This window comes from Rattus norvegicus, chromosome 13, assembly GCF_021556685.1.
Source record: "Rattus norvegicus strain SHRSP/BbbUtx chromosome 13, alternate assembly SHRSP_T2T, whole genome shotgun sequence".
NCBI lineage: Eukaryota > Metazoa > Chordata > Mammalia > Rodentia > Muridae > Rattus > Rattus norvegicus.
The window spans coordinates 94,394,725-94,412,225 of NC_141546.1; the positions used below are offsets into that span (position 1 = coordinate 94,394,725).

The window sequence follows — 17,501 nt, forward strand, 5'->3', positions numbered from 1 at the left end:
ACAGAAAGTTAGCTTCTGATTACATTCTCAACAACTGAATACAAAACCTTTTTATATGTACTTCTATTTAAAGACACTTTATATAGTAATATATACCTTTGATTCCTTACCACTAAACTCATGACTACCAGTATTATAATAACTCCTAAACAGAGTTTTTCTAACACGTGTTTTCTCTGTGAAGGCACATGATTACCTTTTTACTTTGCTTCACTGGGTGGCACCTAGTGGTTTCACACACCAATAGTACTATCAATATGTATGGAGGGAAAGGATCATGAATTCAAGGCTACCTTGGGCTGTATATAGCAAGATCCTGTCTTGAAATTTTAAAACAAATGCAGTTATCGGCAGCACTTCTGGGAGCTGTTTTACACAGAGATCCTCTCATGAAAGCACACAGTGTTTATAGAGTGTGCTAAGGATATTTGCTTTCAGGGTGAGAAAAGAGGAGCACCCCACGCTTAGTCTCTGCTTGAGGAGCACAGGACAGTGCTCATCCTCTAGACACATCTTCAGGGGCCACAGAAGTTCTACAATACCGGTTTCCAAAGTTAGCTTCTAAACTGTGTATCATGAAGCATGCTTATAATTTTAGCACCGGAGAGGCAGACATAAGAAGATCTGGGCTATGTAGTGAGTCCTCCCAAAAAAAAAAAAAAATCTAGACAAATTTTTAGATATAAAATACACAGATAATGTCTATAATTTTATTCTTAATTAGGCTTTTAGCTCTTAGATTGTTTTTTAGAGTTTTGTAGTGCCAGTGCTCAGAGTCTGCATTTTGTATCACTGTACATATTTACCAAACTTATCACTGTGTCTAAATTCAATAGTTGTTTTATCCTCATGGCAGTTAAAATTAATAGTTCATCCTTATAGGTCATAACTATAGGTTTCTTACTAGATCGGTATTCTTTTTATTTTCTCATAGGAAACAATGCCCCCACCAACACATACTGCATTTTCTGGCCATCATCTACCATTTGTTGGGTTTACATATACTAGTAGCTGGTAAGTTTCAAAAGCCAATATAATTTGGGTAATTTAAAAGTTAATTGAAGCTTGAAAATGGTCTCTGGTACCTTCTAAAGGGTCCTCCCAGTCTCCTTCCTCCTGAGGCTTCCTGTTTCCATTCTCTCTGCTGACCCTCACAGCTTCAGTCCTTTTCCCTCACCTAATGCTACATCATGTTCTCCTCTTCCCCCCACCCCATCCCCTTTCCCTCCCCTGACCCTCCCTCCCTCCCCTCTTGTGGTTGCTTTCTTCTCCCTCCCAAGTGGAACTGAGGTGTCCTCACTTGGGTCCTTCAGCTTGTTGACCTTTTTGAGTTCTGTGGGTTCTGTACCTTGGGTGTTATGTTCTGTTCATTCGTCCTCCCTTCCTCCCTCCCTCCCTCCCTCCCTCCCTCCCTTCCTTCCCTCCTTCCTTCCTTCCTTTCTTTCTAGTGAGTAGATACCATGCATTCCTTTTAGGTCTGAGTTATCTCACTCAGATGACATTTTCTAGTTCCATCCATTTGCCTACAAAACTCAGGAAGGCCTCGTTCTTATAGCTGAGTAGTACTCCATTGTGTAAATGAACCACATTTTCTGTATCCATTCTTCTGTCCTGGGACATCTGAGTGTTTCCAGCTTCTGGCTATCAAAAAAAAAATAAGGCTACTATGAACATATTGGAACATGTGCCCCTGTGGCATGGTGGGGCATCTTTTAGGTATATTCCCAAGAGTGGTCTTTCTGGGTCTTTAGGTAGGTCTATTTCCAATTTTCTGAGGAACCTCCAAATTGATTTCCAGAGTGGTTGTATCAGTGTGCAATCCCACCAGCAATGGAGGAGTGTTCCTCTTTCTCCACATCCTTGCCAACATGTGTAGTCACCTGAGGTTTTGTTCTTAGCCCTTCTGACTGGTGTGAGGTGGAGTCTCAGGGTTGTTTTGATTTGTATTTCTCTGATCACTAAGGACTTTGAACATTTCTTTAGGTGCTTCTCAGCTATTTGAGATTCCTCTCCTGTGAATTCTCCGTTTAGTTCTAAACCCCATTTTTTGATTGGGTTGTTTAGTTTTTTTGGCAATAAGCTTCTTGAGTTCTTTATATATTTGGGATATTAGCCCTCTATTGGATGTGGGGTTAGTGAAGATTTTTTTCCCCAACCTGTAGGTTGTAGATTCATCTTATTGACTATGTCCTTTGCCTTATAGAAGCTTTCCAGTTTCATGAGGTCCTATTTATCAATTCTTGATCTTTGAGCGTGATTCATTAGAGTTCTGTTTAGGAAATTTCTGCCTGTGCCAATGAATTCAAGTTTCTTTCCCACTTTCTCTTTTATTAGATTCGGTGTGTCTGGTTTTATGTTGAAGTCCTTGATCCACTTGGACTTGAGCTTTGTGCATGGTGACAAATATGGATCTATTTTCATTTTTCTACATACAGACACCAGTTAGACCAGCATCCTTTATTGAAGATACTTTCTTTTTTCCATTGTATATTTTTGGTTTCTTTATCAAAGATCAAGTGTGCGTACATGTATGGTTTTATTTCTGGGTCTTCAATTCTATTCCATTAATCAACCAACCTGTCTGTCTCTGTACCAATACCATGCAACTTTTATCACTGTTGGCTCTGAGGTAAGGGATAGTGATTTCCCCCAGCCATTCTTTTATTGTTAAGAATTGTTTTCACTGGGTTCGGTCCCCAGCTCCAGAAAAAAAAAAAAAAAAAAAAAAAAAGAATTGTTTTCACTATTCTGGTTTTTTTTGCCTTTCCAGATGAATTTGAGAATTGCTCTTTCCATGTCTTTGAAGAAGTGTGTTGGGATTTCGATGGGGAATGCATTGGATCGGATCTGTAGATTGCCTTTCATAGGATAGCCATTTTTACTATGCTAATCCTGCCAATCCATGAGCATGGGAGACCTCTCCATTTTCTGAGATCTTCAATTTCTTTCTTGAGAGACTTGAAGTTCTTATCATAAAGGTCTTTCACTTGTTCGGTTAGAGTTACCCCAGGATATTTTATATTATCTGTGGCTATTGTGAAGGGAATTGTTTCCCTAATTTCTTTCTCAGACTGTTTATCATTTGTATAAGGAAGGATACTGATTTATTTGAGTTAATTTTATATCCAGCCACTTTGCTGAAGTTGTTTATCAGCTGGAGAAGTTCTCTGGTAGAATTTTTGGGGTCACTTATGTATACTGTCATATCATCTGCAAATAGTGATACCTTTAATTCTTCTTTGCCAATTTGTATCCCCTTGATCTCTTCATCTTAAAGTTTGGAATTTCAAATTCTATTGATGAACACATGCTAATGGTTTTGACTACTGTTTCAGTAAACTTGTCAGATTGTTTTAAATTAATAACTTTTTAGTAAACTTCATTTTATAACATATGGAGCTTTAAACTTAAAGATAATTTGGTGATACAAGTTTTTATTTAAAAATATTTGTACAAATAATTTATTGTAATTTTGCAGAAAAATTTTATAGTTGTTCTGTGCGATTCAAGATGTTTTACTGTAAATATTCAAATCTATGTCTTGTATAAAGAAGTTTAAAATTCTTCAAACCTTGTTGCAATACGAACCTCCTTTTTTTTTTTTAATTCAGTGTTCTTTCTGATCGGAGCTGTTTAAGAGTCACAGCAGGTCCCACCTCACTGGATCTTGACGTCAATGTCCAGAGGACTCTAGATAATAACTTAGCAACTGAAGCTTATGAAAGAAGAATTAAACGGCTAGAACAGGAAAAGCTTGAACTTACTAGAAAACTTCAAGGTAAATATTCTAATGTTCTCTTTATTTAAATTGAACTTACAGTGTACTCAGCTGCATTACAAAGGATCGTTTTATTTTCAGAATGGGTCTTCTTGTAAATTGTAAAAAGTAAAGTTGTAGAAATGATGCAGAACAGAGTATAATGCCACTTATGTAAAAATCACAAAGTGGTAAACACAGTGACATGATTTCTACAGGTATGGATATGTTCATGTAAACGTATGGAAGGAATACCTTTGGGGACAGGAGAACAGAACTGTCAGAGAAGAAAGGGCCTTTCTCATCCCGACATAACACTTTGGTGACTTTTATTATCATATGTGATCAGGCCTTGCGCATTGTTTCCTTCAACTCTGGGATGATTTTAAAGGACACTCTATGATTCCTTTTCACTTTCTTGTTTACAGTGATTTTGGTCTTTCCCTCAGTTCTCACCCCCTTGAAGGGCCCCATCAGTCACACTGGGCTGTTCTCCCCTCCTTTCTCACTCTCCTCAGTGATTCTTCTATGGCTCCTTCCGTCTCTACTTCCCTTCCCTCTGAGGCCGAAGCTGTCTGTGTGTAAGGGTGTCCTTGTTTCTCTGTTCCTCTCTTGTGTGTATTGTGTTCCTCATTTAGAGTGTGCATTGATCTCTGTGTCTGCCTCAAATGTGAGGAGCTTGCAGCTGCCTCTGTTTTCTCTTTCTTCCTCATGACTTATACTACATGACCAATATGAGTGAAAAAAAGAGACAGTTGAGTTAATATTATTTTTGTCCCAGAAAATGTTTTTCTGTTCATTATCCAATCAGCAATTGAGCCTGAATGAGGCTGGACTGCAATTTTTGTTAAAGTTAGTCCACCTCTAATGTGGGAATGAAGGGAGGACTAGGTAGAGCCTGGTCGGGTCTGTCTCTCCTTTACTTGTAACTGTGGGAGACTTGTTCAACTCTTCAGCCTGTTTCCTTACCACTTCCTACTCGCATAAGTATCTTGGCGAGGAGTCTTTTCCTAATTTGATGCAATTACAGTAGATATACTAGTAGGACAAGAGTGTCTTCTCTCAATAGTGTACTAATCCCTATCCCACATTGTCCAGAAGCTTTGGATTTTGTATTTGTTTTTTGTTTTTTTTCCAGCATAGTTGTCCTCAGTTTTAGGGGCTAGCAAGATGGCCTAGTGGGAAAGGGCACCTGTTGCCAGGCCTGAGGACTCAAGTGTAATCCTCAGAGTTCATACAGTAGGAGGGAGAACTTACTGTTGTAGACTGTCCTCTGTCCTCTACATATGTGTCATGGCATGTGTGCCCATGTGTATAACATCCTCCAAAGAAACAAACACATGTTAAAAATGTTCCTTAATTTAGGTCAGGCTTCAACCTGGACAAAGCTCTAGGTTAGACCACTGAGATAGCCCTTCCTCTCAGAATGCCTCTGTGGTTCATTATACTTAGTCTTTGCTTTCACAGTGCCATAGTGGTTGTACAAAGAAGATATTTTTAAGTTCTTAGTTTTATATTTCAAAAGTATTTAGTATATTTTTATTTTTAAAAAAGGAACAAGAACCATTCCTGTCCCATTTCATTACAATTGAAAACTTTGGGGACACAATGAAGGCAGCGCTAAGAGGAAAGTTCATAGTACTAAGTGTGCCTCTATAAAGAAATTAGAATTCACATATCAGCAATTTAAAAATATATCTGAAAGCTCTAGAAGAAGAAAAAAAAAGAAGAAGAAAATATACCCAAGATGAGTAGACGGCAGGAAATAATCAAAATCAGGACTGAAATCAGTCAATTAGAAACAAAGAAAATAACACAAAGAATCAACAAATTCAAGAGCTAGTTCTTTGAGGAAATCCACAAGATAGACAAACCCTTAGCCAAATTAACTAAAAGTCAGAGACAGTGTCCAAATAAACAAAATCAGAAGTAAAAGGGAGGCATAACAACAGACAGTGAGGAAATTTAAAGAATCATTAGACCTTACTTCAAAAGCCTGTACTCCACAAAATTGGAAAGTCTAAACAAAATGGATAGTTTTTTAGACAGATACCACTTACCAGTTAAATCAAGTCTCTGATTTTCATTCTTTAATTCTTGTTTTTTGTTTTTTTGGTTTTTTTTTCAGAGTCAACACAGACTGTTCAAGCCCTGCAGTATTCAACTGTTGATGGTCCACTAACGGCAAGCAAAGATTTAGAAATTAAAAGTCTGAAAGAAGAGATTGAAAAACTAAGAAAACAAGTAGCAGGTAACTGTCCAGGGCCATCGTTAATTTAGTAGATTTTCAAGTGGTTGCACTTCACATCACTGTCTGCTGAGTCTTGTTGATGTTACGGGTTATGAGTTATGTGACACTGAGAAACAGCAAATAAAAATGAGTTCATTTCAGAATTGACCTTGAAAATGAGCATGTAAGTCACCATTGCCTTACAGAAGAGGGGCTTTGGGGAAAGTAGCTGAAGGCGACACATAGAGAAGGCATAGAAGGCACGCCTGCCAAGAGAACAGAGATGGCTGATGGACCTGCTGTAGTGATAGGATTTACCTAGAAAACTGTATTTGAGTGGGAGCTAGACAGGAGGGTTAAAGAGGAGGGCTGCTTCAGCAAAAGAAGACATACAGACACATGCAAACAACAAGTATCAAATCAGGACTTGAGGGCTATAAATTTCTCTTTCAGCACTGATTTTATTGTGCCCTGTAAAATTTCAGTATGTTGTATTTTCATTTTTGCTCAAATGATTTATATTTTTACTTTGACATGAATTAAGAAGTGTTTTTTGAGTATTTGAAGAATTAATGCCTATATTTCTCTAATCAGTTTTGTAATACCCCCTTATGATTTTCATTCTATTAGAGGTGAGGTTTGTTTTATGCCTATATTAACCTATATTCCCTGGTCACTTCGATGAATGTGTATTCCTGCTTCTCTAGATTATTTGATTTGTAAATATTGATTAGATCCTGTTGGTGGAGAATGTTTTTGAGGTTTTTCTATTGTTTTGTTGGTTTTTTGTCTATTTGTGTCACTCATAGTTAAGACAGGCATGATCTCCTCCTGTTGAGCAGACTTTAAATGTAACCAGACAACTATTGATTGCTGCCAAGATCTGAGTGGCATTACTGCACCCTGAGGATGACGTGAATGCTGGTCATTGTGGTGTCCATAGGCCCACCCATATTTCGTCACTGCTTTGTGGAGCAGCAGTCAATTTCTAACTGGTTCTTCACTGACACTCTGGGACTCTCTTTATCCTTTCCAGTTTCTGGTGGGTTGTTGTCATTTGTCTGTCTGCTTTTAAAATATCACTCTTCTCTTTAATGAGAGGATTTGGCTTCTCATTATAGCCTCAGGTTGAAAATTCAGGTTCAGCTCCCATGGTTGACAGGGGTCAGCAAGGCACTACAGAGGTTTCCAAGCTCTACTTGCCTGTTGAGTGCTGGGATTAAACATGTGCACCACCATGTCATGTGGATTTTTGTGATGTTTAAGTCAAATAGTTTTCTAAGAGTTTTTGTTTTTTGTTTTTTTGTTTTGTTTTGTTTTGTTTTTTTGTTAGTGATACAGGATTTTGGAGAATGGCAGGCCTTTTCCTGGCTCACTTAACATGATACAAAGACCCATGATATCAGACACTTAGGGTCATCAAAGACCAACCTGGGGCAGTGGCCCCAAAGTTTGTCGTTTTACACCAGTGGAACTTAAAGGGAGATTATGCCCTTCTTGAGCGTAGACACTGTGGAGACAATCTTTAGTAAGCATTATCCAGAAAAGTGAGAAAATGAGGGGAAGTGAGATCAGTTTCCAAGAGTTGAGAAAAGTATCAAAGGATGGAAAAAGCTGTTGAATTTCCTTTGCTCAGGGTTTTTTATAAGGCAGTGTCAAAAACTGGACAGAGACTGATATAACCTCTTTTGGGATTGGTTAATTGCCTGGGACCATCAAAGGTTAAACCAATGGAAGGCCTGCATTCTCTGTTTATGTCTTCCCTGAACCAACCAGGGAGATGATCATCTTCTGTTCATGCCCGCCCCCATACATAGCTGAAACCTGCCTCTATCCGTCTCTTCTTCTGGCTTGGTTATCCACGTTGACTCATTGCTAGCTATTAAGTTATTAAGACCTTGCAGGTGTCTTGCTAACTGTTCATTATAGCAAACTTTCTTTGTTCACGAAGCCACTGAATAGTAGCTGGAATGTTCTTGGTTAGTTTTTTGTCTATGGGATGGGTGGTCTGGGGTCTCTCCTGAAATGGGCCGGACACTTTAAATACCACTCTTTCTTATTATTTAGTCTATTATAAGTTGTGTTAGATATAATATATTAAAAGCAAGAATATATAATAATTAATAGTGTTTTGCATGTTTTTCTCAAAGGAAAAAGGTCTCCTGGAGATTAGGTAGCTGCCCTGCCATTGTTGGCTTGCTTCTTCAAGCCCGTTTGTCTTTTATCTCATACCAGGCTGCACATCTTCTAACTAATTTTCCTTAGTGCTCCAGACGCTTGTGGTTTTAAACGTTATTCTTCATTTTAAATCCAGCTTCTGTTCTCACTGAAACATTTGAAAGTAGCCTTGCATTTCGTCCATAGGCCCCTCTCTCTTATGCTGCCTAAGAGTGCTGTCTTCTCTCCACTCGCTAGTAGAGTAGCAAACAGCCCTTTCTTGTTCCTTTGGCTAGGAAGAGCATGGTTTGGGGCTGGGGGTTGTGTTTCCTTATACTTGTTAGCTTCTCTGGGCTGTCAGTTCCAGGATACATGAAAAGACAGCCTGGGAGCTCACTCACTGCCTTCATTGCACAGGTCCCTGGGCCCCAGCTCATCTTACCACATCCCATCGTCTCTGCCTTATTTATTCATCGACCATGTACTCACTTTTAAATATAAGGTCTAGGATTTTTATTTGTTCTTAGTGGGAAATATATCAATTATCTTTCTTCAAAAGTAGAAGTCCCAGAGTCAGCTTTTTTATGTTGGGGCTATCACATACATAATAGCTTTGATACGCATGCTGCCGCACTTTTGGAGAACTGCTCTTGTCTCCAGGATAAAGTAAGACTTTCTCAATGCTGATTGGAAGTCCTTCCTTGCCGTGCATGTGTTGGTCTCTTCAGCTTCATTTCTAGTAAACTGGTCCCATTATGTCGATCTCGCCCATATCAACTGAGTCTCAGATCCCATCAATGTTACCCTTCATCCACCCGAGTCCACCTTGCATTTCACTTCTCTGCTTTTCCTTGTCTACCTGTCCGTCATCTTCACCCTCCTGCCTGTCTGTGAATGGTTGCTCATTTGCTTGAAACATATTTTGTAACCCCCGCTCATCCATAGCATGTTTCATTATTAACATGTTTGTGGCTGACACTGTCTTTCCTTACTTCACCACAAGAGCACAAGCTCTTTAAAAACAGGAGCTTTAAATCCATTCATGTTTTTAATTTTATTCGCTTGTATGTTCCAAGTACCTATAGGATTACACTTGGCTCATTTAAAAACCCAAATCAATATTTGTTGATGAATTAATGATCTTCGAAACCACCTCTGTCCATTTCCTAAGATTCTGTCTTTATTGTGTTGGCACAGGCAAGCCTAGCAAACCTCCACTCTCTGTGTAGTGCAGAGAGGGCTGCCCTGTCTTGGGATAGTTGTTACTGCCAGCTCTTGCCAGGTTCCTCCATGTCCTTTTCTCCCACTGCCTTCATGAACTTAACACTTGTCAGGCTACTCTTGACTTGAATTTTAAAAACCATTTCCCAATGGTAGAATGAAATTAGTAAAATCAGTAAAAATGCAGTTAGAGAAAGGGTCAGTCTCTTGCTTTGGTCGTGTTCTTACCCTGCAGAGTTTGTTATGTTGGATATATGGTGCTCATTTTCTCACTTCTGTACTCTCATTCCGCTTCTCCAATACCTGTCTGCCTTCCCTCCCTCCCTCCCTCCCTCTTTCTTGTCATGTTTTTTAAAGGTATGATAAAATACATCTATTGAATTTACCGTTTGAACAATGTTTAGTGGTTCACTGAGTAGCATTAGTCACTGTCTCTGTCCACTGTCATCACCGTCTTAACATCATCTCAGAACAGAACCAGGATGAAACAATAACCCCTTTTCTGTTTCTTGAAGCCTCAGCCTTCTCCTTCCATAACACGATGTTTCCAGAAGCTTCATACTGTAGAAGTACACAGTCTTCAGTGTTCTGTGTTTGGCTTCTTTAACTTAGTACAATGTTCTCAAGGGTCATCCGTGTTGAAGGGTATGTCAGAAATGGCTTCTTTCTAAAAGCTGAGTAATGTTCCATTATAGTCACATAACAGATTTTGCTCTTGTCTTCATCTGTCATTGGACATGTGATTTGCTGTCATCCTTTGCTATGGGCAATAATGCAGTTATGAGTACAAACATGCAGTTTCTGGTTAGGTTCTTGTTTCTATTTGCTGCAACTAGGCTTCACCAATAGCCTCTCATAGGCTCCCTTTATGGTGCCAAATTTCAACTCCTTTGCATGACCCCTTCAATTCCGGGCCATCAACTGTAACTGAGGCTGCACCTTCACCAATGTCCTTCCATGGCCTCTCCCAGAATCCAGCCTCAGCTGCTCTCCATGACCCTTTAATGCCTTCAAAACCAGTACCACCTGAGTGACTTACACATTACCAAGTCCAGCTGCAGCACGAGGTACAGCCTTGGCTATCTCTGAACACAGCCTCTTTGTGCTCTCAGAAAACACTTCCCAGATTTCACCTCAGTGATGCTGGTCTCTTCTTCTTTTTTTTTTGGGGGGGGGGGGTTCTTTTTTTCGGAGCTGGGGACCGAACCCAGGGCCTTGCGCTTCCTAGGTAAGCGCTCTACCACTGAGCTAAATCCCCAGCCCCGATGCTGGTCTCTTCTTAATCACAACTAATTTCTTAGCTCCAGCCAACCAGTACCAATTGTTCCAGTCATCCCTTCCCCTCTTGACTGTAAAGCCACCGCCACATGGCCAAAGCTGCCAAGTTCTGCTGTTTGCCAGGGCTGGAACATGGCCCATGTTAGTCTGTTACCAGATTTCTGTTTTCTAACTTCCTCACTGCCTCACTTGGCAGTCCTAGAACTTGCTCTGTAGACTGACCTTGAAGGAAATCTGCATGGCTCTGTGTCCTGAATGCTTGGATGAAAGGCCTGTACCACCATGTCTCCTGAGTGCTGGGATGAAAGGCCTGTACCACCATGTCTCCTGAGTGCTGGGATGAAAGGCCTGTACCACCATGTCTCCTAAATGCTGGGATGAAAGGCCTGTACCACCATGTCTCCTGAGTGCTGGGATGAAAGGCCTGTACCACCATGTCTCCTGAGTGCTGGGACGAAAGGCCTGTACCACCATGCCTGTGCTTAAGCTTTTCTTAAAAAAGCACCTAGAACCTGCTCTGTCCCAGGATGGCCTTGAATTCAGAGATCTGCTTGACTTTGTCTCCTGGGACTAAAGGTGTGTGCTGCCATGCCTGAGCTTAAATTTAGCTGGGTAGAATCTTATGTAAAGTCACCACTCCCCTAATCTGTTTTTCTCCATGAACATAGCATTCAGCTCCGTTTCACTTCCCGATGCCCCTTTATTACTTGAATCATACATTTTATATTTTCCCTTTCTCAGCTTGTTCCTTTTCATTAAAATGCTCTTCATAAGAGTAACTTTAATAACCACACACAACAGAATTTATCAGACTGTTTTGAGACTCCCTTTGTCAAAGCAATTGCTTTGATAATCTAATCTAAATCTCTTTACCTTAGCCTCAGGCAAACTCTTTGAACAATGGCAAAAAGCTATCATCTTCTTCACCAAAATATCACAAAAGCAGTCTGTAGGCCACAAACTATCATTCTTCTCCAATTAAATGAAACCTCTTGGGCCAGCAGGCCTACACAGTTCAAATTACCCTCTCAGCACCAATGTCTTCCGTATTCCTACTAGGATGGCCCATTAAGCCCACTTAAAGCATTCCAAGGCTTTCCAAATCCAAAGTACCCAAATCCGCATTCTTCCAAACCAAAATATTGTTAGGCCTATCACAGCATACCCCAGTCCCCGGTACCAGCCTCTGTTTAGTTAGGGTTTCATTGCTGTGAAGAGACACCATGACCATAGCAACTCTTAAAAAGGACAACATTTAATTGGTTCAGTGGTTCAGTTTATTATCATCAAGTGGGAGCATAGCAGCATCTAGGCAGCCATGGTGCTGAAGGAGCTAAGAGTTCTTCTATTTGTTCATAAGGCAGCTAGGAAACGACTGGCTCTCATGTGGTTAGGAGGAGGGTCTCATTGTTAACCTCAACAGTGACACACTTCTTCCAACAAGGCCTCACCTACTCCAGCAAGGCCACACCTCCTAATAGTGCCATTCCCTGCGCCAAGCATATTCAAACCACCACAGGCATCAGATGACCCTTTCACAGTGAAAAGCTCTCAGGGAGAACTTTCCCTCGGGATGGAGACCCTCCAACTCCAAAGACCAGACCGAGACACCACAGGATGCAATCAGCAAGAGAATTTGGTTTATTGTCGGGATACACAGGCACAGGCACCTGCGGGCGCTTCAGTCACTCGGGGGACTGGCGCGCCCCACGGAACCAAGGATGGGCTTTTTATAGGATTTTGGGGAGCAGAAGCAAGCATACAGAAGCAGATGCATGGTTACAGGGATATAATTGGTGGATTCTAATATGGCAAGGGTTTAGCCCGGGGGCAAGTTTCCTAGCTACCTTCCTGAAACATAACGGCTGACTCGGCCCCCCACCAGGGTGTGGGACCTCTCCGGGGCTTTTTTTTCATTGTCAGGTGCTCAACTGAAGTCATCCTGTTGCCAGGCCTTCAACCAAACACATCCTGCTTGGCAGCCGCTGTGTACTCAGTGTTCTAACCTTTCCCTGAACCAGTCATCTTAAGTACAGCCTTGCAAAATGGCGTTACTGCTGTTAAGCTGGGGTCTTTCAACAGGATTTGCCTAGTTCCATCAGAAAACACAGATGTGTTCATCATGATCATAACAGTAGCAAAATTACAGTTATGAAGTAACAACAAAAATATTTTTATGGTTGGGGGTCACTACAACCTGAGAAACTATTGGTTCCCATAAGGGTCAGAGCAGTAGGACAGTTGAGAACTACTGCTCTACAAAGTTATATTTAGGCAATATATTTAGAAATGAATATACGTATTCATTTCTCGTCAGTTAATACCCAGGAGTGAGATTATTAGGCAGTACACTCAGAGTATCCAATTATAAGTGTAATTACGCTAATCAACATGAGGATAATTGATATCTTTATTTTTATAAGAAAGATTAACCATTATTATCTCGGGCTTCTGAATTCTGCACTATCACACCTGCCTTGATAATCGATAACCTAATAATATTGACTCTACCAATCCATGAACATAGTATAATTTTTTACTTATTTAGATCTTCTACATTTTTCATATATGCACGTATCTCCTTATCCATTTATTTTATCAATCATGGTTTGCCTTGTACTTGTTATGTATCAATAGATTTATCAGTACACAAAGTAAATTTTTATTATGTGCTTGAACATGACTTCTTTTCCCTTTGTTGAGTTCTGCACTTTGGAGAGACCAATCCTCTTTGTATTGAGTGTTCTTGTCCTTTTTGGAGCTTTGTGATGTGGTTGTAAAGTTATCAGTTTCATTTGGCCGTTTCCCTCCCTTCTACCACAGGGGTCACTCTTTAGCCATGAACACTTATTTCTAGTTTCTTTTAATGCAGTAGTGATGTTTTGTTCCTTAAACGGTTACATTAGTTCTATGTTCTCCATTCAACTGTATTCTTTAATACATTTATAGATACATGTTTTATCTCCAAGTACTTACAGAGAATCTCATTGCTTTTCTATTACATCTTTTCCTTAGGTTTTTGGTGTGTGTCAGGGGCGAGTCTATTCGTGTAGCTATGAATGTATTTCACACAGAGTATCAGGTAGGGCCGAAACTTACCATGCAGCCCAGACTCAATTCGAACTAAATCTCCTCCTGCCTCAGATCCCCAAGTTCAGGGATGACAGTTCAGTGCCACACCCAGCCTTGCCTCTTTAGTGTCCTTCCTTTACCCCTACCCCTATGTCTGCTTATAAGTTTTCCTTTTTTTTTTTCATCTTGTGAGAGTTAATAATGCTCAGACCATCCACCCACTCTGTACAGATGCCTGTCACTCCTTTCCAACTGTAAACCCAGTTTTACCCCTCACTGTAGTTTAAGAACCAAGTTTCAGTTTATACTTAAAATTTTCTATCTCAGGAAAGCCTAATGGATATTAAGTTTTAAATTATTCTCTTACTTCAATTAATGATTAATATGTTTTCTTTACAGTGTCTCACCGACTTAAACTGTAATTTAATAATTTGGATTATTTATTTGGTCAGCAGTTAGGTAGTTGTGTGGAACAGTTTTAGTGAGATGAAGGCCTTAGTGTGGTGGTTTCTTTTTTTCTTTCATTTTTTTATTGGATTTTAATTTATGTACATTATAAATATTATCCCCCTTCCTGATTTCCCCTCTGGAAACCCCCTATCCTATCCCCCCACCACATTCCTCACCTATTCACTCCCTCCCACCTCCCCACCCTGGCATTCCCCTACAATGGGGCATTAAGCATTCACAGGACCAAGGGCCTCTCTTTCCATTGATGCCACAACAAGGGGCTACATATTCGGCTGGAGCCATGGGTCATGTATGCTCTTTGGTTGGTGATTTAGTCCCTGGGAGCTCTAGTGTCGGCACCTGCACCGACAGTGTGTGAATATCTATCGGGCATAGATCTGCGGGATTGAAATAAATCAAATACACAGGTCATCTGTTTTCAGCGAGTGCCACCAAGGCTTTACAGATCTCCTTATATACCCAAGGCAAAAGCCTTGGAAAACAACAAGGCAGGTGAAAATCCCCAACCAGGAAAACAGGAAGTCTATGTGGTGAAAGTTCCGGCCCAATCAGGGGCATAAACAACTTAACAACAACAAGCAGGAAGGCTCAGTGGGGAGGAAGGGTACCATGGAAAATCCCAGCCCCAAATCAGGGGCTAAGAGCAGCTCCCAAGGGTGTAAACACTTTCTTGCTACAGCAGGCTAAAAGGCTCAGCGAGTGGGGATGGAAACACCAAGGTAGGGCCCAACACTCTAGGGTGTCTGGTTGGTTGATACTGTTATTCTTCCTATGGGGTTGCAGATTCTCTCAGCTCCTTAAGTCCATTCTCTGCTGTTGGGGACCCTATTCTCAGTTCATTGGTTGGCTGCAAGCCTCTGTATTTGTCAGGCTCTGGCAGAGCCTCTCAGGAGGCTATATTAGGCTCTTAACAGCATGCACCTCTTGGCATCCCCAATAGTGACTGGGTTTGGTGAATGCATGTGGGATGGATCCCCATGTGTGGCAGTCTCTGGATGGCCTTTTCTTCAGTCTCTGCTCCACACTTTGTCTCCGAATTTCCTCCTGTGAGTATTTTGTTCCCCCTTCTAAGAAGGACTGAAGCATTCACACTTTGGTCTTTCTTTTTCTTGAAGGTCTGTAAATTGCATCTTGGGTAATCTGAGCTTTTGGGCTAATATCCACATATCAGTGAGTACATACCATGTGTGTTCTTTTGTGACTGAGTTACCTCACTCAGGATATTTTCTAGTCCCATTCATTTGCCTAAGAATTTCATGAAGTCCTTGTTTTTGATAGCTGAGTAGTACTCCATTGTGTAGATGTATCACATTTTCTGTATCCATTCCTCTGTTGAAGGGCATCTGGGTTCTTTCCAGCTTCTGGCTATTATAAATAAGGCTGCTATGAACATAGTGGATCACGTGACTTTGTTATATGTTGGGGCATCTTTTGGGTATATGCCCAAGAGAGGTATAACTGGGTCCTCAGGTATTACTATGTCCAATTTTCTGAGGAATCTCCAGGCTGATTTCCAGAGTGGTTGTACCAGTTTGCAGTCCCACCCACAATGGAGGAGGGTTCCTCTTTCTCCACAGTTTCTGCTGTCACCTAAGTTTTTGATCTTAATCACTCTGACTGGAGTGAGGTAGAATCTCATGGTTGATTTGTATTTCCCTGATGATGACTAAAGATGTTGAACATTTCTTTAGGCGCTTCTCAGCCTTTCGATATTCCTGAGTTGAGAATTCTTTGTTTAGCTCTGTACCCCATTTTTAATAGGGTTATTTGGCTCTTTGGAGTCTTGTTTTCTTGAGTTCTTTGTATATTTTGGATATTAGCCCTCTATGGGATGGAGGATTGGTAAAGATCCTTTCCCAATCTGTTGTTTGCCATTTTGTCCTATTGACAGTGTCCTTTGCCTTACAGAAGCTTTGCAGTTTTATGAGGTCCCATTTGTCAATTCTTGATCTTAGAGCATAAGCCATTGGTGTTTTGTTCAGGAAAATTTCCCCTGTGCCCATGTGTTCAAAGCTCTTACCCACTTTCTCTTCTATTAGTTTCAGTGTATCTGGTTTGATGGGGAGGTCCTTGATCCACTTGGACTTGAGCTTTGTACAAGGAAATAAGCGTGGATTGATTTGCATTCTTCTACATGCTGACCACCAGTTGAACCAGTATCATTTGTTGAAAATGCTGTCTTTTTTCCACTAGATGGGTTTAGCTCCTTTGTCAAAGATAAAGTAACCATAGGTGTGTGGGTTCATTTCTGGGTCTTCAATTCTATCCCATTGATCTGCCTGACTGTTTCTGTACCAACACCATGCAGTTTTTATCACCATTGCTCTGAATACTACTTGAGGTCAGGGATGGTGATTCCCCAAGAAGTTCTTTTATTGTTGTGGTGGTTTTCAACCTATGGGTCGTGAGTCCTTTGGCAAACCCCTGTCTCTAAAAGTATTTGTTTTCTGATTTATAACTAGCAAAATTATAGTCATGAAGTAGCAACAAAAATAATTTTATGGTTGTGATCACACAGCATGAGGAACTGTATTAAAGAATCATAGCATTATGAAGGTATAGAACCACTGGAGTAGACCATTTTAATACTGTATATAATATGTCCAAGTTGAATGTCTTGAATTTAATAAATTATGGGTTCATTTTATATGTTTGTTTGAAATAATTGTTTTATAATAACTTTTATTATAGAAAAAATCCTTTTATTTGGCAGTAATTTTCCAATTGCTTAGTCCTTGGCAACTTACTCAGAGTATGCTAAATCTGTCTTATATAACTGTCCCAAATGAAGTGAACTTGTAATATTTTAATCTAAAAGATGAGAAAAATAAAGTTTAACTGCTTTTTCTGGTTTAAATACAGCTATTGCATGTTATGAATATCAGTATTCTGCTTTTCATTTGCTTACACTATGTGTCTGAATTAAAGTGGGATTTTGTTTGTTTTCTGTTTTTTTAAAGAAGTGAATCATTTGGAACAACAACTTGAAGAAGCTAATTCTGTGAGACGAGAACTAGATGATGCTTTTAGGCAAATCAAAGCTTTTGAAAAACAAATCAAAACTTTGCAGCAGGAAAGAGAAGAGCTAAATAAGGTAACACATATGAACAGATCCTTAAAGCTATTTGGTACATGCTTCATCCTTTATAATTAGAATATATGACAATATATATTTTTCTATAAAAATTTGAAATGAAATTTTCATGCTAACCTAAAATGATAGTTTAAAATTTTTTAAAGATTGATTTTATGTTTAACTATGTGTGTATGTGTATATGTGTAGGAGTATATGCACCTACATATATGTGCCTGATG

The 17,501-nt window shown here is 40.0% G+C and overlaps 1 protein-coding gene across 28 annotated transcripts in view; it reads left to right on the forward strand.

Moving 5' to 3' along the window:
* The window catches only part of Cdc42bpa (CDC42 binding protein kinase alpha), a 220,323-nt gene that overhangs the window by 117,589 nt on the left and 85,233 nt on the right, over positions 1-17,501 (forward strand). For all 28 annotated transcript variants that reach the window (XR_015635049.1, XR_015635050.1, XR_015635051.1 and 25 more), the window contains 4 exons: positions 935-1,014; positions 3,612-3,778; positions 5,886-6,008; positions 17,147-17,280. Coding sequence is in view for 22 of the 28 variants with exons in the window: in XM_087579838.1 (XP_087435964.1) it covers positions 935-1,014; positions 3,612-3,778; positions 5,886-6,008; positions 17,147-17,280 (504 nt within the window). In the remaining 6 variants the exon portion in view is untranslated. The remainder of the gene's footprint in view (positions 1-934; positions 1,015-3,611; positions 3,779-5,885; positions 6,009-17,146; positions 17,281-17,501) is intronic.